This window comes from Gekko japonicus, unplaced genomic scaffold, assembly GCF_001447785.1.
Source record: "Gekko japonicus isolate JY-2015 unplaced genomic scaffold, Gekko_japonicus_V1.1 scaffold474, whole genome shotgun sequence".
Classification (NCBI taxonomy): Eukaryota; Metazoa; Chordata; class Lepidosauria; order Squamata; family Gekkonidae; genus Gekko; species Gekko japonicus.
In genome coordinates, this window is record NW_015177020.1 from 988,085 (window position 1) to 1,008,257 (window position 20,173).

At 50.1% G+C, this 20,173-nt stretch overlaps 1 protein-coding gene across 3 annotated transcripts in view; it reads right to left on the reverse strand.

The window, feature by feature from the left end:
* GMIP (GEM interacting protein) overlaps positions 1–20,173 on the reverse strand; it is a 118,761-nt gene that overhangs the window by 65,596 nt on the left and 32,992 nt on the right. For all 3 annotated transcript variants that reach the window (XM_015427759.1, XM_015427758.1, XM_015427760.1), the window contains exon 3: positions 853–946. In XM_015427759.1, the coding sequence (XP_015283245.1) occupies positions 853–946 (94 nt within the window). The remainder of the gene's footprint in view (positions 1–852; positions 947–20,173) is intronic.

The window sequence follows — 20,173 nt, forward strand, 5'->3', positions numbered from 1 at the left end:
CGTGCGCGCAAAGCGCGCACGCGCATACAGGACCGGCTCCCGGACCTCCAGGACTCTCCCCCGCCGGTAGGAATTTTCAAGTTGGCAACCCTATTAACACGTGGAATTCACTGCCGCAGGAAGTGGTGGTGGCCACAAGCATAGACAGCTTCAAGAGGGGATTGGATAAACATATGGTGCAGAGGTCCATCAGTGGCTATTAGTTACACGGTATAGAAGAAGAAGAGATTGGATTTATACTCCGCCCTTCACTAACCAAAAATGTCTCAGAGCGGCTTACAAAGTCCTTTCCCTTTCCCTCCCCACAACAGACACCCTGTGAGGTAGGTGGGGCTGAGAGAGCTCTTGACAGAAACTGCTCTTTTTCAAGAACAGCTCTTATCAGAAGAACTATGGCTTGCCCAAGGTCATCCAGCCAGGTACAAGTGGAGGAGTGGGGAATCAAACCCGGTTCTCCCAGATTAGAGTCCGCGCACTTAACCACTGCACCAAACTGGAACACTTTGTCTGGGCCAGTGATGCTCTGTATTCTTGGTGCTTGGGGGGAACAGTGTGAGGGCTTCTGGCCCTGCTGGGGGACCTCCTGATGGCACCTGGGTTTTGACCACTATGTGACACGGACTGGATGACCCAACATGGCTTCCCTTATGTTCTTATTCAGGATCAGGACAGGTGAGCAACAATCTGGTTAGGTGACAATTTTGTCATTTCCCTAATCATACTTGCCCTTGTCCCAGTGAAGATTGTTCCCGGCTCATCCTCTGAGACTGCTCAGGTCACACTGACCTGCCCCCAACCGTACTGTTATATACCCGCATAGATAACTGCCTGCTTTTTTGTTAGAATACATACGCATTTCCAATTGAAATTTCTAGGGCGTCCAAACTCCGGAAAATCTCGCTGTAGCGTTTCTTGTTCTCGGCTCCTTTCCCTTGACTGTTGAGGCCTGGAAAGGAAGAACAGGATTAAAGAGCAATTTCAGGGAGGCCTTTTTCCAACAACGAAACACTGAACCGAAATGTGCACACCGCATCCTGGCTCTCGGTGTCTCGTTAAAATGACACAAGGGCCCTGCCCTTCCTTCAGAGCTGGAAGGCACTGAAAACTGCACCATTAGCAATGTGGATGCACTCCAGATTTCACTGACAGAGAATAAAGAAAGCCATAAGATTTGCAGAGCAACACGGTTGGGGATCTCTGGGGGTACCATGCCACAGGTGAAGACCCCACAGTGACTTCTCTTTAAAGGGCATATCTGTCTTCACTGTGCACAAGAGCTTTTCCAGATGACAAGAAAGGTCTGGTAACTTGAATCCAGCTCTAGTAGCATCATTTCCTAACTCCATGCATGTTATGCCTTATACCTGGAATTTCCTAACTCCACGCATACAGGTTATTATTGCACTGCTTTTGACGTCTGTAATTCAATTTTCCTGACCTGGATAGCCCATAGTGTTGCCAGGTCCCTACCTGCTTCTTTGTCGGGATCTTCTGGCATGCACACTACATGCGTGCGCCATGATAACATCACCCAGAAATGAGGTCATCGCTCTAGGCTCGTTACCAGGGGGACGCTGTAGCATTCGGCCAGAAACTCAGTGGTATCATAGAGTTTTTAGGCCGAGTGCTAGAGCACCCCCCCGGTGACGTGCCCGGTGTGATGACATCACAGGGTGACATCATTGCGCTGTCATGTCGTCCCAGCAATTTGGGGGTGGGGTTCCCCCCGCTGGCCGGATCCAGGCTGGCGGATCGGGGGCCCCTAACGCAGGCAAACCCCTGCCCCCCCCAGGGAAATGGCAACCCTAATAGCTCAGGCTAACCCTATCTCATCAGATCCTTGAAGCTACGCAGGGTTGGCCCTGACTTGTATTTCAACGGGAGACCTCCAAGGAATACCAGGGGCATGATGTGGAAGCAGGCAATGGCAAACCACCACTGAATGTCCCTTGCCTTGAAAACCCTATGAGGTCTCCATAAATCAGCTGTGACCTGAAGGCGCTTTCCACGGCCACAATTCAATTTTAGTACAATGTCTATTATATGTATTACGCTGTTCCTATTGCATTCTTAAAGTTTGTAATCTGCCTTGCGTCTCAGTGAGAAAGAGGGACTATAAAGTTAGTACGTAAATAAATGCAATTGATTCAGGGAGGCAAGATAAATGCAGACAAATAAAGTGCTCATTATCCAAGTACACTGGATAAGTACACTGAAGAAAGGCAAGTGAAGAAAGTGCCTCTACTTCTAGGGTTGCCAGTTCCTAGGAGATGGCAGGCAATCCCCTGCCGCTGAACCCAATTGCCCACAGAGACCATAGAGATTTATCAGTTTCTTAGAGCATCTTGGGGTGGGTGTGATATAGGGTTACCAAGTCTCGTGCTAGGTGGAAGTTCTCCCACTGATCATCTCTGTTGCCTGCTGCTGGTTCAAGAGACAGCGAGAGCAAAAAACATGTCACCATCTTCTATGCACCACCATGGAAATGACAAGGGGTAGCTCTAGGGTTCGCTAGAATCTCTATGGTTTTACTGTAGCATTTCCAACAATTCCTAGCGCTACCCATTGTCACTTCTGGGTGCAACCAGGAAGTGGTGTGGTGATGTTACCAACGTCACCAATGTCACATGCCCCCCAATGTTTCCCCAGCCCTCTCGCTGGTTGCCATATCTGGGATTTGCCCAGAAATGATGTCACAGGGTCAGCAATGCCATTCATTCCTCCTCCTGATGCATTGCATTGACCTGGCAATGCTGTTTCAGAATGATAATGAGTTATCAGTGATGGACATACAGCCCTATGATGTGCATCTTTTCTCAGATGTAGATCTCATTGCATCCAAAGGATTGCCTCCTAAGGAAGTTGGTGACAAGCTGTTAGATTCCTGTATTTTCTCCATTATTTTGTGTTCACTCAGCCCTATTTTGGCTTTTCCTTAAAATACACTGGCAGCACCAAGTTGCCCCACGTGGCAAGCCAAAGCACTGTCCCTTTCAGTCTCCTCCTTTCAGCCAAGTTAATTACTTCCCGAACTCTTCCGGAATGCTAAGCTCATTGTGCCCATCAGCTTTTATCATTATCAGCTCTTATTGGGCAGGCTTAGCAATGGCTTTTCTACTGTGTAACAAGGCGATTTGTCCCATTCAGATAAAAAAGCAGTAAAATAACAAAAAATCAAATCAAAATTTAAAAATTAAATTTAAAACAGTAATTTTTGTTAAAAAGAACAGCGATTTTTGACCTGCTACAAAGTGAACAGAAAGTACTTGATCCCTTCCACTCCCAGCTGAGAACTGGCCATTTATCCATGATCTCCCCAAGACAACTAGCTAGCCAAACGTATAACAGAAAATAATTAACTAGGCTAAAAACAAATAAATAAATGGGAAAGTACAGGCAGAGCAATGGCGAACCTAAACAGCATGATAAAAAGTAGAGACATCACCCTGCCAACAAAAGTCCGCATGGTCAAAGCAATGGTATTCCCAGTAGTCATGTATGGCTGCGAGAGTTGGACTATAAGGAAGGCCGAGCGCCGAAGAATAGATTCTTTTGAACTGTGGTGCTGGAGAAGACTTTTGAGAGTCCCTTGGACTGCAAGAAGATCAAATCAGTCAATCCTAAAAGAAATCAACCCTGACTGTTCCCTGGAAAGCCAGATAATGAAACTGAAGCTCAAATACTTTGGCCACCCAATGAGAAGGGAGCACTCCCTGGAGAAGACCCTGATGCTGGGAAAGATTGAAGGTCAAAGAAGACGCGGACGGCAAAGGATGAGATGGTTAGACAGTGTCATAGATGCAATGAACATGAAGTTGAGCAAACTTCAGAGGACGGCGGAAGACTGGAGGGCCTGGCGGGAGCTGGTCCATGGGGCCGTGGAGAGTCGGATTCGACTGTGCGACTGAACAACAACAACAGGCAGAGCCGGGGGCCCTTTGCTGAAGATGGTTTCTGTTCTGATAACTCTTCCTTTGCTAGGCCTTTTTTCTTGACCCGCTGCCTCTTTTCTTCCTGTCAAGAGTGCCTAGGGATGCCAGACTCCAGGCGGGACCTGGGGGTCCCCTGGAATTGCAGCTCATCTCCGGACTACAGAGATCAATTCCCCTGGAGAAAATGGATGCTTTGGAGGTTGGACTCTACGGCTTTGTACCCTACTGAGGTCCCCGTCCTCCCCAGGCTCCAGCCCCAAATCTCCAGGAGTTTCCCAACCTGGATACGGCAACCCTCCTCTCCCATCAACGGCTGGGTTGGCCAGGATGGACCTGGGAGGGGGCAAAAAAGATTTTTGGGGGTGTGCGTGTAAGATCTGCAGCATGTTCCAAGGCCTAATCTTGGATCCAATTGAGATTAAATTTCAGAAAAGCAATGGATTTTAAGTGCCTTTTTGGCGGTTATTTCTCATGAGAGAGTGACAAAGAAAGAGAGTTTCCTGGGGAATAGTCACATGTGGTCAGAAACACAATGGGGAGATGAGTCTCTCTTCTTGAAACACGGGGACACAAACATGCAGGGCTATTTTTGGGCAGGAACGCACAGGAACGGAGTTCCGGCTGGCTCCCGAGTTGGTCACACCCGGCAGGAACTCATTAGCATAACAGGCCACACCCAACAGCAGAAACTCATTAGGAATGGCTACATTAGGGGTGTATGGCCTAACATGCAAAGGAGTTCCTGCTACAAAAAAAGCCCTGGGTTTTGACAACAAACAAGGTAAACAGAATAAGAAGCAAAAGGTGGGTGTGGCTGGATGACCACACTTCTGGTAACATGGGGGTGCAGCCTAATATGCTAATGAGCCGTGCTGTCAGGTGTGTGGCCTAATATGCTAATGAGTTTCTGCTGTTGGGCGTGACCTATTATGCTAATGAGTTCCGGCTGCGCTTTTTCTACCAAAAAAAGCCCTGCAAACATGCCCACACACCCCTCTGGGGATGCCAGCCTCCAGGTGGTACCTGGAGATCTCCTGGGATTACAACTGGTAGGGTCGCCAGGTCCCCCCCACCCCCGGCCACTGGCAGGGGATGAGGTGGTGAGGCTTGCCAGATCCAGCTTGGGAAACACTTGAAGATTTGGGGGTGGAGCCTGGGGAGGATGGGGATCTCCGGGGGTACCATGCCGCAGAGTCCACCCTCCAAAGCAGCCATTTCTCCAGGGGAGTGGATCTCTGGAAATGAGCTGTAATTCCCGGGAATTCCCAGATCTCACCTGTAGGCCGGCACCCCTATCTCCAGGTGACAGGGATCAGTTCACCTGGAGAAAATGGCACTTTGGAAGGTGGACTCTAGGGCACTGTACCGCCCCTCCATAACCCCCCCCCTCCTCAGGCTCCATCCCCCAAAATCCCCAGGTATTTCCCAACCTGGATCTGGCAACCCTAACCTATGAACGGACACTGCTTCCTCTTTTCAGCTTTCTCCAGATGCCCTTTCAGTCTCCAGACTTCCTTGTCCCCCTACCCTTTCCTCAGGCTCTTCTTTTTCAGCTCACTGCATCCTCCAGCAGCCACTCTGACTCCCGTCTCCCTGTCCTGAAGCTCAGCTGACCTCTTGTGACATCATAATAAAGGTCAGCTTCACTGTGACATCAGCACTGCCCAGCCAATCACTGAAAGAGGCCTTTTCCCCTCATCACTGCCTGATGGTCAGTAGGTTCAGGACTGACAGAAGGAAATATTATGTTACACACAGAGAGTGATTAAAATGTGGCATTTGCCGGCAGAGGATGCAGTGATGGCCACAGGAATAAACAGCCTTAAAGGGGGATTAGATAGATTCATAGAGGATAAGTTTATCAATGGTTACTAGCCATGGTGACTGAGGGGAACAGCCAGGAGGCAACATCAGGGGAAGGCCTCGGCCTCTGTGCCCTGTTGTTGGCCATCCAGAGGAACTGGTTGCCCATGGTGTGAGACAGGACGCTGGACTAGATGGACTACTGCTCTGATCTAGCAGGGCTCTTCTTGTGTTCTTATGTTCTTAATCACCTGAAAATCCCTCCGGATCCTGCAGCAACCTTAGCAACATGCACCTTATGTGCAATCAGCTCTGTAGCTGTCCCGGCCTGAAAACTCACAGGACCCTTACTTAGGGTTTTGTTTTGGTGGTTCTTGTGACTTTTTAATAGCAAATGCAGAAAGTGCAGTAAGAACAACAGCTCGATACCGCCGGGAAGGAAGCCAGCCAGACCGGAATAAAGAGACATCTACCTCCACCTGGGGTGCCGGTAGGCTGTCCCATTCCCCGTGGAAAAAATGTGGCCTTAGTTAGGTTAAAATTGTGACTAGCACCCTTCATGTAAACCGCCCAGAGACCCCTACGGGGGTTAGGGCGGTATATCAAGTTGAATTAATAAATAAATAAATATGAGATTGAAGAAATAACGTCAAAGGGAAGGAACAACCTTGGCTGAATACAGACTGGCAGTTTGGCCCGATATAATAGGCACGTTTCACAAATGGATTAAAGAGGCCGGTTCACACAGCCACAGCTGTCAGGTGTTCCCCAGCCGTACTCAACCTGTCCTATGACGATTCCCTACCGCGTTACCAGCTGAAAGCCATAGTAAACCCGCTTCCCGGAAATGTGCACACTAAAAGCCGCAAACAAGTCGCATTGCTGCGGTGCTGCGCCTATGCGCATAGGCGCACGTCACAGGAGGGGAAACCGCTTACAGCCGCGCCTCCGCCAGGGGCAGGCCAACAGTGCGAATGCTCCCTTGCGCCTCCTCCCCAGTATGCTCCTGCATCAGTAGGTGCAGTGCGACCGGGAATCCCTGGCACAACTTGGTCCGGGTCTTTTTGCCCCGCCTCCCTCACGCTTCATACTGCCAGTCTGTCCTCAGCCCTTGTGTACGCCTACCACCTCCTAGCTAAAATTAGCCAGTTCCTGCATGTTTACTTCATTGTTACTTACTGAGGAGCAAACAGGATTGCCAATCTCCAGGAGAGGCCTGGAAATCTCCCACAATTACAACTGATCTCCAGATAGGGTTGTCAAGCTCCATGGGATGGCTGGAGATCTCCTTGCTATTACAACTGATCTCCAGGTGACAGTTCACCTGAAGCAAATGGCCGCTTTGGAAGGTGAAATCTATGGCCTCACGCCCCACTGAAGTCCCTCCCCTCCCCAAACCCCACCTTCCTCAGGCTCCACCCTCAAAATCTCCAGGTATTTATCAACCTGGAGCTGGCAGCCCTACCTCCAGGGGACAGAGATCAGTTACCCTGGAGAAAATGGCTGGTTGGGAAGGTGGACTCTATGGCATTACATCCTGCTGAGGTCCCTCCCCTCCTCAAACCACGCCCCCCAGTTAGGCCTCAGTCCAGGTATATATAGATATTAGGGTTGTCAGATTCCCCTGTGGAGGTGAGGGTTCCCCACCACTAGGCCCTGCCCCCAAGCTAGGGTTGCCAGGTCCCCCAGGGGGGCAGGGAAGCCCCTGCTCGATGGGTCCACTCCCCGCTGGCCTGGATCGGGCTGCCGGGGGGAACCCAACCCTCAAAGTGCTGGGTGCACGGAGACGTGCCCGGTGTGATGACGTCACCCGGAGGTGACATCATTGTGTCAGGCACGTTGTGGGGGGACACTCTGTCATTTGAGGGAAAACTCTATGGTTTCCCCTCAAATGATAGTGGCCCCGCCCCCAACGTGCCCAATGTGATGACGTCACTTCCGGGAAGAACTCCCGGGGACGGCCAGGACTCTCCCCGCTAAAGCCAAGGTAAGACTTGGCAACCCTACCCCAAGCTGCCAATCAGCTAGCCAGCAGGGGGACATACCAAGAAAAACAGCAAGGCCGAGGCCACATTGCCAGAGTTGCACAGGAAGCGATGTCATAACGGCAGAAAAATCTGGCCAATGATCTGGTATTTGGTCAAAAAATCTATGGTAGTAGCTGTTTTTACCAGAGTTTTTGCCCAAATACCAGAGTGTTGCAGTAGCATTGCAGAGTGATGATGTCACTTCTTGTGTGATGGTAGTGATGTGGCCTGGGCCTTCCTTTTTCTCCTGGTAAGTCTCTCCCCCCCCCATCCTCTGCCAGTTGCCAGGATGGACCTGGTGACACTAATAGATATACAGATAGACATAGATGTAGGTGATGGCTGCGTGAAAGGGAAGTAATATTTAGTTCCCTGAGGGTCAGTTGAAAGGGGAAGTGGACTGTCGCATTGGGTGGTGTCTCTGGGAAGGAGCGTGAGTACCTGGTGTGTAAAAAGTTCTGGGTTCCCATAAACAGGGACAGGAAAGTTTGACAGTTAAAGTAACTAAAAAAGCAATCTATATTTGCAGTATAAATATTACCAGATTTTTTTGCTCCTGCAGAAATCCGTAGAGGACTCCTCATAGACCTTTCCTTGCATGTAGTTCTTTTCTCTGTACTTCAGTGGCAATTTACAAATGGGGGTGGGGGGGAGAGCAACAATAACAGAGGCATGTGCTCATGAAATAAAGAGAACAAACTCTCAGCCTTCCTCCTCCCTGAACAGGATGTGGTTGCCTTAAAGGCAGGCTTGCTTCACTAAGGGGCAGGAAGGCTCGCTCGCTGAGGAGGAAAAAAAGAATTCAGTCCCTCACGATTAGGGCTGCCAAGGTCCCCCATAGCCACCAGTGAGGGAAGTAGAGTTGCCAGCAATGCTGCCTCTAAGCTGTGGAGTCTTACGAGCAAAAATTCTTCTTTGTGAGCTACTGGCATTAAAGTTGTGAGTTAGCAATTTGGCTACTGCGTAAATTACCGTATTTTTCGGACCATAAGACGCACCTGACCTTAAGACGCACCTAGTTTTTAAAGGAGGAAAACAGGGGAAAAAATATTCTGAACCTTTGGTCCATAAGACGCACTCACTTTTCCTCCCACTTTTTTTGGAAGAAAAAGTGAGTCTTATGGTCCAAAAAATACGGTAGTTTGCTCTGGAGCCCTCCTTCCTGAGTGAAGACAAAAATGTGTGAGCTGGAGGCTAGAAAACTGTGAGCTAAGCAGCTGCGGTGGCTCAAGTGGTTAAGACGCTGAACTGCAGGCTGTGGAAGGTCGGTAGTTCAGCAGTTCGAGACCCGAGTGTGCCGCATGACGGAGTGAGCTCCCGTCTCTAGTTCCAGCTCCTGCCAACTTAGCAGTTCGAAAGCAAGAAATTGCAAGTAGATAAATAGGTACCACTTCGGTGGGAAGGTAACAGCGTTCCGTGCGCTTTGGTGTTTAGTCATGCCGGCCACATGACCACGGAAACGTCTTCGGACAGCGCTGGCTCTTCGGCTTGGAAACGGAGATGAGCACCGCAACCCTAGGGTCGGACTTGACTGGCTTTCGAGCAAGGGAACCTTTACCTTTAGCTCACACTAACTCAGTTTAGAGGGAACACTGGTTGCCAGATCCAGGTTGGGAAACTCCTGGAGATTTGGGTGTGGAGCCTGGGGAGGACAGGGACCTCAGTGGGGTACAAGGCCATAGAGTCCGCCCCCCAAAGCATCCATTTTCTCCAGGGGAACTGATCTCTGTAGTCTGGAGATGACCTGTAATGCCTGGCGATCCCGAGGTCCCACCTGAAGGCTGGCATTCCTACGTCTTGATTCATTTTGACCCAGCAAGCTTTCGCCTCCTCACCTCACTAGTGAACTATGCAGATTGTCAAGATGAATTTTAATTGGGAAACAGCTCCGACAGAAAAGATGAAGGCTTGAATTCATTTTTGGCCTGACACACCTTAAGGGGATCAATCACACAGCTGTCTCGGGCTGGAGGCCTCGAAGGATTGCCAAACCTTCCTTTTGGGCACAGGTTGGTTCAACCAGAATCCCAACCATCCCTGGAATGTGAAAGTTCTCATGGACCTGAACATCCCAAACCCCTAAGAATTGTGGTAACTGTTCCAAACTATTTATTTATTTATTAGTTACCCTGTTATTCTGTCCAATAGGGATTCAAAAGCAGCTTACAACAATACCTATAATGAATAAGCTAATAAAAAACAAAAATACAAATCAGAAACACAAAGCACACATCCAGCCAGAGGATAAATTTTGCCATGTCACAACTAGGGAACCTGTTCTTGTTAAAATAGGTTTGGGAAATATTTGGGTTGGGAAATTCCTGGGGATTTGGGGTTGGACCTTGGGAAGGTAGGGATCCCAAGTCCCCCCAGGGGGCGGGGAAACCCCCGCCCCAGAGGCCCGTTCCCCGGCGCCACCGGATCGGGCCCCGGGGGGACTCCTCCCCGATGTGCGCGTCACCAGGAAGTGATGCGGGCACGCCGGGCATGCTGGGGGCGGGGCCACGGCCATACAAGGGAAAACTCTATGGTATAGTTGTGGCCCCACCCCCAGCCACCCGGGAGTCCCCCGCGGAAGAGGTAAGTGACACTTGGCAACCCTATGGGAAGGGCAGGGTTTGGAGAGAGGAGGGACCACAGCAGGGTATAATGTAGGGCTGCCAAATGTCCCCGGGGGGCGGAATTCCCCCCGCTTTCGAGCCCCGATTCCAGCTCCCGCGGAATCGGGGCCTGGGGGAAACCCCACCCCCGCGTGTGCGTCATCCGGAAGTGACGTCACACGCTGGGGGCGGGGCCACGCCATTTGAGGGGGAATGTTAGGGGTGTGGCATATGCTAATGAGTTATGCTAATGAGCTCCCCTAGCTCTTTTTCTACGAAACAACCCCTGGTCCCAAAGTTGTGACTGGAAAATATCAAGAGTCTAATAATCAACCGCAATTATTTCTCTGTATTTCATATCTATTATTTAGTGGACACAGAGAAACCAATGATCTTCCTTTATACCAATATTTCATACTTACTACTTGGTAGATCTAATCATCCTTCGGTGCAATAAAAACGGAAGCATACTCTCAAAAGAGACACAATGGAGCAAGTCCAACCCTCTGTGCATACACATTTCACAAGGAGCTGCCTTCTACTGAATCAGACCATCCGTTCATCTCAGACTGGCAATCAGGGGTGTAGTCAGAAGATTTTGGGTGGAGGGGCATTGGGAAATCCTGTGAGACAGGGCTCTTTTTGTAGAAAAAGCCCAGCAGGAACTCATTAGCATAATAGGCCACACCCAACAGCAGAAACTCATTAGCATATTAGGCCACACCCCTGACAGCACAGCTCATTAGCACATTAGGCCGCACCCCCATGTTGCCAGAAGTGTGGTCATCCAGCCACACCCACCTTTTGCTTCTTATTCTGTTTACCTTGTTTGTGGTCAAAACGGTTCCAGGGCTCTTTTTTGTAGCAGGAACTCCTTTGCATGTTAGGCCACACCCCCTAATGTAGCCAATCCTAATGAGTTTCTGCTGTTGGGTGTGGCCTATTATGCTAATGAGTTCCTGCTGGGCGTGGCCAACTCGGGAGCCAGCTGGAACTCCGTTCCTGTGCGTTCCTGCCCAAAAATAGCCCTGCCTGTGAGGCAGGGGAGCTGGGGGAAACAGAGAGAGAGAGAGAGAGCGGCAAGCCCGCCCACAGCAGAGGAAGAGGTCTCGGCTTGGCAGTGGTGGCCTCACTGCACCTGCACCAGCCCCGCCATGTGACCCTCTGATATGTGAACCAGGCTGGCTCAGCCGGTGCAGGCACAGTGAGGCCTCCGCCGCCAAGCCGAATCCTCTTCCTCTGCTCCAGATGGGCTCGCCACTTGCTGTCCACTGCGTGAGTGGCATTTAGAGGGGGGAGCCAAGTCCTCTTCCATGTTTAAAAGGGGGAGCTGCATCCTCTTTCTCATCTACTGGCTTCCTTGTCTACACGAGACCAGGGGGTGGGTGGGGGAATCTCTGACTCTCTCTCTTTTGCAGTTTGGAATTTTATTTTATTTTTTGCAATTTTAAAAACCTATTTATTTTCCAGCCAGGGATAAAGAAAGTGAGACTGAAGCTTCCCTAACCGTGCCCAGGGTCATTTTGGAAACCCCAAGTGCATCTCACATTTTTATATTAGAGAGGGGGAAAGGGAGGTGGGTAGGGTATGAAAGGGACAAATGTAACAAATTTAATGTTGATTATGAATGTTTATACCCTAAATAAAAAAAAATTGACAAAAAAATTGTTTTTCCCATGGGGGCAGCGCTCATCCATGGGGGGGCATTGCCCCCAAATGTCCCCCTGGCTACGGGCCTACTGGCAATGGCTCTCCAGGGTCTCAGGCAGAAGTCTCTCCCATCACCTCCTATCTGGTCGTTTTAATTGGAGATACCAAGGATTGAACCTGAGACCTTCTGCATGCCAAGCAGATGTTCTACCACTGAGCTACAGCCCCTCCGTATTATGGTACATAGGTTGGGTCTGAACTACACTCACACGTATACTTGCGGGTTTCCCCAATGGGTCAAATAGCACCACTCCCTGGACTGTTTCAGGTGGAGGAAATGGTGTAGGTGGGACAGTGGAAGCCCCTTCCACATCTACTGCAGTCACAATCTGAATTCAGCACCATCAGGTGAGGGAACCGATGAGAACCTGCAACGTGCATATGGTTGCCAACCTCCAGGTGGGGCCTGGAGATCCCCTGCTTTTACAACTGATCTCCAGCTGACAGGGATCAGGTCCCATGGAAAAAAATGGCTGCTTTGGAGGGTAGCCTGTTTGTACCTTGCTGAGATCTCTCCTCTCCACAAACCCTGTCAACCCCAGGCTCTACCCCAAAAATTAGGGCTGCCAAATCCCCCCGCCCCAGAAGCCCGTTCCCAGACGCCGGGGCCTCGGGGGGGGGGGACCCCGCCCCAGCGTGCACGTCACAGGGAAGTGACGTCATGACGCCGGGCACACTGGGGGTGGGGCCACAGCCATACAAGGGAAAACTCTATGGTTTTCCCTTGTATGGTCGTGGCCCCGCCCCCAGCGTGCCCGGCGTCATGACGTCACTTCCCTGTGACGTGCATGCGGCGCGCGCGCGCTTTGCTTGCACGCACACACCAGGAACCAACTTGGAGTCCCCCACCGGAAGGGTAAGTGCCACTTGGCAACCCTACCAAAAATCTCCAGTTGTTCCTCAACCCAGAGCCAGCAATCCTAAAAGCTTGTCTGGGAGAGAGAGAGGAAAAGATGAAGCAAGGCTTGCATTGCCAACCTCCAGTAGGCTTGCCAAGTCCCCCCGGGGGGCGGGGAAACCCCGCCCCAGAGGCCCGTTCCCCACCGCCGGCGGATCGGGCCCCGGGGGGAACCCCACCCCCAAAGTACGTGACGTGCGCTGGGGGCGGGGCCACGGCCATACAAAGGAAAACTCTATGGTGCCTGGTGTCCTCCATAGACGCCGGCCCGGAGCCCCCCGCTCCCAGCAAAGATACACTTGGCAACCCTATGCATGTTTCTGCACTGAATGTGCAAACAGAAGTTCTCAGGTGGGAGCTTCTTGACCGATATTCTCCCAAGTATTCAACCCTTAACAGTTTACTAAAAACACATGTGCACATCTTAAGCAGAGGTACGCCCATTGATTTCAACAGACCTAGACAGGTATAACTCTGCTGAGGATTACACTGGTTATCTTGTAGCATCTAGCTTTATTCAGTCAAAAAAAAATCTAAAAGGATATTGTTTCCTTAAAATATTTTAAAGGGAGGAAAGGGTATGGCTGCAGGCGCCAGAAAGATTAATCCCCTCTCCTCCATCCACCCGCTTTGGCTCCACTTGATCTGCTAAAGCACCATCTAAAATTAGTTTCCTGTTTCTAAAAATATAAAGACTTCTCTCACACCAGCGAGAATCAACGGAAGATGTAACCGCTCTGTTTCGACTTCGTACATGAGCCAGAATCCTGCAGATTTGTCTTTGGTCTCTGGACCCAAACGGCCTAGGCATTCGCATTTGACATCAGTTGAAAGCTGGGAATCCAGGCCAGCTAATACTCCAAAACAGGCACCAAATGGAATGTCAGGTCTCCCCTGGCCACTGGAGAGGTGTGTGTGGCGGGGTATGGTCTCCAGCTCCAGGTTGGGAAACCTCTGGAGATTTGGGGATGTTGCCTGTGGAGGACAGGGACTTCAGTGGGCTACAGCACCAAAGAGTCCACCCTCCAAATTATCTATTTTTCCCCCCAGAGGAATTGACCTCTGTAGCCAGGAGGTGAACTGTAATTCTGGGGGATCCTCAGGTCCAGAGGTCATTTTGGGGGGGATCGCAATTCCCCCGGGTGAGGTACGGGGGGGGGGACACATGACGAAGCCCCGCCCTCTGCTTCCGGCCGCCCCGCTTCCGGCCCTCATTCAGCCAGGAGGAGGCAGGAGAAGAGGGAGGGTAAGTCGCTTCCTCCCCGCCTCTCCCCACCCCTGCCTGCCTGGGGCCAGGGAGGGCCTTCGCGGGGCTTCCTTGCACTCCCGCCGGCCTTGCAGGTCCACCGCCGGGCCCCTGATGTCAGGGGGTGTGGCATATGCTAATGAGTTATGCTAATGAGTTCCCCTAGCTCTTTTTCTACGAAACGACCCCTGCTCAGGTCCCACCTGGAGACTGGCATCCCTAGCCCAGATTCTGGGTCAAACTGAGCTATCAGAGCTATATGTCAATCCTATGTGGAGATTATTCATCACATGTTACAATTACACATTGAGGTGTTTTTTTAAAAAAACAACTCTCAATGATCCACACGATTTGCCTAGTAATTTACCTGTGTAGGAATTATGTCAGTGTGTGAACCTGCACTCCCCATTGTCGTCTGAGCGTTTCTTAGTTTCTCATTCTTAACGTCTCTTCTTCATCAGGCCCCCCAACCGGAAATATTGTTCTAACCGAAGCAGGGAAAGATGCTGAGGTTTTTTTGGTGTTGTTTTTTTTTTTAAATTGACACTTTCTGTGAAATGAAGTAAGAGAAACGCAAAGGGAAGTGGAACTTCTGCCTTCCTAGAACATGGACAAACTTCTCCTTATTAAAAACAATTCTACCGAAGAAAAGGCACCTGGTTCCCCTTCACACGTGGCCGAATGTGGAGGATGTGGGATCAAGAATTCTTGTTTGTTTATGTTGCAGTAGCTGGCTAACGTTCCAAGCAATGAACATAAGAGCAAATCAGTGCGGTCTTTAAGTGTTCTCAGGTGGTCCATGCCCACTAAATATATAGAAACACAGAGCTAGAGGGGGTACCAAGGGTCATCTAGTCCAACCCTCTGCACAATATAGGAAATTCACAGGTGACAGGGATCTTTTCACCTGGAGAAAATGGCTGCTTTGGAAGGTGGAATTCATGGCATTGTACCTGCTGAGGTCCCTCCCCTCCCTGAATCCCACCTTCCCCTGGCTCCATCCCTCAAATCTCCAGGTATTTCCCAACCCTGGCCTGGCAACTCTACCCCTGCTCTATGCCCAGAGGATGGCAGAAAAACTCCAGGATCCCTGGGGCCAATCTGGCCTGGAGGAAAATTCCTTCCTGCCCCCAAAGGGGCGATCGGCATTACTCTGGGCACATAAGAACGGGCCACGAGAAGGGCTCATCCCTTCCTGCGTTCCCTCACAATCTCCTTAAATTCATAGACTCAGCATTGCTGTCAGATGGCCATCTAGCCTCTGCTTGAAAACCTCCAAAGAAGGAGAGCCCACCGCCTCCCGAGGAGGCCTGCTCCACTGAGGAACTGTTCTAGCAGGAAGTATCAAATGTTTCATTCCTCCCCACAATTATGTTATGGCAGAATCTGCTGCAATATTATTTCATAGAAAAGGAGTTGGGCCTAGCTGGGTACTTAACCCATCCCAGTCCAACTTCCTGCTGGCCAGGCCCCACCTCCCTGCCACTGATCAGCTGGCCAGCAGGGGGGGAGCATACCCCGGAAAAGAAGGATGATCCAACATGTAGTGATGTAGCGGCATGTCTACGTCACTGCCCACGTGACCTGGAAGTGATGTCATCATACCTCGGATGTCAGGGTGACACTCTGGTATTTGGGCAAATGCTCTGTAGTAGGAGCCAAATTTACCATAGAGTTTTTGTCCAAATACCAGAGTGTCACCTTGACATCCCGGACACGACGACATCACTTCTGGATCACGTGGGCAGCGACGTAGGCACGTTGCTGTACGTCGGCTGGGCCTCCCTGCTGTTCCCAGTAAGTCCCTGCCCATTCCCTACCGGCACTCTACTTCCTACAATAGAAAGACACTGGTTCATTTACAGTGCATTACTGTCAAAACTCTGTACAAAGAAAAGCCCAGATTAGCCTAAACACAAGGTATCGTAGCAAGTACCTTTTCCCATATCCAGGGCTCTAGTCGGGGGGGGAGCTCTCAGGTACGGAGCTCCGGAAGAGAACCTCTAGGGGGCGGGGCGGTCACGTGGTGAAGCCCCACCCCCTTCTTTACCCCGCCCTCTGCTTCGATCCTCATTCCGTTTGGGAATGAGGATGAAGCAGGAGGGTAAGTAGCCGGGCCTTCTGACACACTTCCGGTGATGTCAGGGGGTGTGGCCTTCTGTCACTTCCGGCGATGTCAGGGGGCGTGGCATATGCAAATAAGTTATGCTAATGAGTTATGCTAATGAGCTCCGGCAGCTCTTTTTCTACAACAAGACCCCTGCCCATATCACCATATCGCCTGCCATTATGTAGACTGAGGGGGTGTCGTGGGCCAAGACTAGCCACTGCTCCCCCCCTTTACTGTTGACACCCCCCCTCACCACCACTCACCCCCCCTCACGTGAGTTGCCCAAAGCCGGCCTCACAAGGGTGTCGTTGCTCGTTAGCATATCAAGCAGCCAAGCAAGTGGGTAAGGACTTGTGCAGCCCCTCCCTTCAGTTAAACAATTTCTACAAGACACAAACTCAGGGTACTGCAAAAAACAGAACCTCGGTGCACTAGGAAATAGTTACTAACACATTCACAATCCATGTTGCATCTGATCAGGCCCGTCGCCAGGATTTTTTAGTTGGAGGGCATTTAAATTTCTTAGGGGGCACTGGCTAATTGAAATAAGGGAATATCTGGCTCCTTCCTGCACCTGCTGCTGCTCGGGGGTCCTGGGCTCGATGGGAAGTCAAGGGGCCTTGCCAATAAGTCAGGGGGCCTAGCCCCGAGGTGCCCCACTGTAGCTATGGGCCTGCATCTGATCTTTGGCAGTTGCAGGATGCTTGCGTCCCTGGTGCATCTGCAACTCTTTTTTTGCATAGGTTTGCCAGGTTCCCCCCAGCCACTGGTGGGGGATGGGGGGGGGGGTGTTGGCTAGTCATATACAGATTGGGAAATTCCCGGGGATTTGGGGATGGAACCTGGGGAGGACAGGAACCTCAGTGGGGTACAATGCCATACGGTCCACCCTCCAAAGCACCAATTTTCTCCAAGGGAACTGATCTCTGTAGTCTAGAGATTAGCTATAACTCCGGGGGAACTCCAGCTCCCAGCTGGATGTTGGCAGCAATGTTCCCTCCAAGCTGTAGAGTCTTGTGAGCAGAAATTCTACTTTGTGAGCTACTGACATTAAAGTTGTGAGTAAGCCATTTGGCTACTGCATCAATTAGTTTGCTCTGGAGCCATCCTCCCTGAGCTAAGACAAAAATGTGTGAGCCAGAGGCTAAAAAACTGTGAGCTAGCTCACACTAACTCAGCTTAGGGGGAACACTGGTTGGCAGCCCTGCTTTCTAATCCACACAGAGTTTAACTGGGAAACTAGATTAAGGTTGCAGTCACACGTGCAAGATAACACGGGGGGGGGGGAAGCGAGGCTATTTGCTCCATAGGAATTTGACCCACATTTGCGTGATCACACAGTCCCCAGGAGCTGCGGGGGCAGCCCACCACTGCATGATCAGACGCAACCGTGGGTGAATCGGGGGTGGGGGTTGCTGCATGTTTCCGGTGCGCTTCAATGAGGGATCGATGATTCGCATCTCTGCACTAGTGCTCCCTATGCAGTGTGCGATGATCCGCATACCGAAACAGGGGGAAAAACAAAGGCATGGCGTCGGGATGGCCCAATCAGACCATCCCGACGCCATGGGAGCGCGCTGGAGCGATTACACAGGGGAAAGTCCGTTCCTGGTCTTTGCTACCGGACTTTCCTTAGTGTCTTTTTACCCCGCTTCCGCGGTGGACCAAAACGGGTTGCCAATGTTCTCATGTGATTGCGCCCTTAAAATCCGCCTGGCACCCGCGCCTATGGCGCGGCTAATTCTGCATGTGATCGCAACCTAAATTTACTATATGGACTGGATGGTTAGTTGGCTTTGTTGCTAGGAAGGTCTGAAAATACAAGCAAAGCTGTGTATATTCAGTGACAGGACATACTAGGGTCAGTGATAGATCATCTGTTTAGCATTCACAAGGTCTCAGGTTCAATCCCTGGCATCTCCAGTTAAAAAGATCAGGTAGGAGGTGATGTGAAAGTCCTCTGTCTGGGACCCCAGAGAGCCGCTGCCAATCTGAGTAGACAATACTGACTTTGATGGACCAAGGGTCTGGTTCAGTATAAGGCAGCTCCATGTGTCCAATTTCATACCAGGTGAAGAATTCAAAACCCGCTTTCACATCAGCACCAGTGGGTTTAAACTGTGAGGTGAAATGTCCAAAGTCAGATACGAACTTGGTAGGATTTGTATTGGGTGAAAGGAGGTCTTTCAGTGCATTGCCCCTCCTCATAAGAATAAAATATGCAAAACTGCATGCGCATGCAAATTTAGAGGGATTGGGAATGTACTCAGATTACAGAATTCAGATGGTCTTGATGTAGAATTATAGTTGCCAACCTCAAAGTAGTAATTGACATCTTCCCGGGATTATAATACCTCTCCAGACCATAGAGATCAATTCTCCTAGAGGCAAGGCCACTTTGGGAAGTGGCCTCTATGGCTACACATCCCTGCCGAACTCTCTTCGATCCCCTTCCAAGGGACCACCCCCAAACCACCAAGAGTTTCCCAGAACCAAAGCTGGAAACCGTATCTGGAATTTGGGTACTTTGGTGCAGAATTTATCTCTCTCTAAAAGTGACGGTTGGCCTTCCCATGTGAATCAAATAATCTGCAAGGGATGGCCACCCTAGATTACAGTATAGTTTGGGTAATCCCCAGATGTGCAGAAAAATAAAGTGCATAAAGATATACATGCAAGTTGCCTCCCAAATGTAACCAGTGCACAAGCGCACACATCACACAGAACAATGAGAAAAACAACAGCAACCAAGCATGGATTGGCTGAAGAGAAGGGTCAGGGTTAGAAAGGGGGGGAACGATAAAATGCACAAATAGGTAGATCAAGAAGGTGGGGGTCAGCAAGGGAATAGAATTTTCCCTCCCCTGCAAGGAGGCCACTCATCTATACATATTTAGCCTTGAGTTGACTTACGAATAAACTCATCCCAGTGGCTTCCTTTGGAATCAACGGTGTCTTAAGTTTATATGGTACTTTCCTCCCATGCATCTGCTCCCTGTTGATCTCCGTTATAAGCACCCAAACTCTCACCCCCATCTTCTTGCTGTCAGTCAAGTTGCTTCTACCAATACCATCTCTCATTGGTCAAGAAGCCTTCTGACTCCTCCCAACTGACTTTTATCTTCTCTCTCATTGGTCCACTTTTTCATTATAAACCTTACGGGCAGATATCAGTTTACAAGCCTAACACAGCAGGGATTGTGATAAACCGGGGTTATGATTTTCTTTCTTGTTAGTAGCTTGGCCTATTTCTTAAAGATGATCTTCATAAAGATTCTTAAAGGTTATCATAGATGGTATCTTGAAATGAAAGAGTTTTGCTTGGCTCTCATGATCTCATTCAGGATACTTCATTCGGGATGGAAATAAAATTTTCCACAGTTTAGGTGGGCTAGCGACTGTGACACAATTGGAAGGGGGATATGTGGGGGTGCACATGTATGTGTGTGTTGTTTCTTTTACTTTCTAGCATGCTCAGTTGCCTGAGCCGTTTGAATGGGTCTACTCAACTGGGTGTATTTTTTATTTCACACAAGCACTCCTCGGACAAAACACCTTGTAGTACCCTGTGTGTGGCCATCCACAATCCATTGGAGGTACACTGACAGGGTGGAGATGGTTTGGTGTATACAAAATCCTGGGACTTGAGATGGATTGTGTGATTGCCGTTTCTTCTGGCCCCGCAATATCACTATCCTATGAACAAAGCATCAGCCGCTGCATACACGGATGCCATCAGCCAAAACGGAAAGGAAATGGAAATTCACGTTAATTGTGCACTCTAAACTTCTCATTGACTGAAACTGAAAATGGCTGATAGGGGAAGAATCATTCTTTAGTCTTTGAA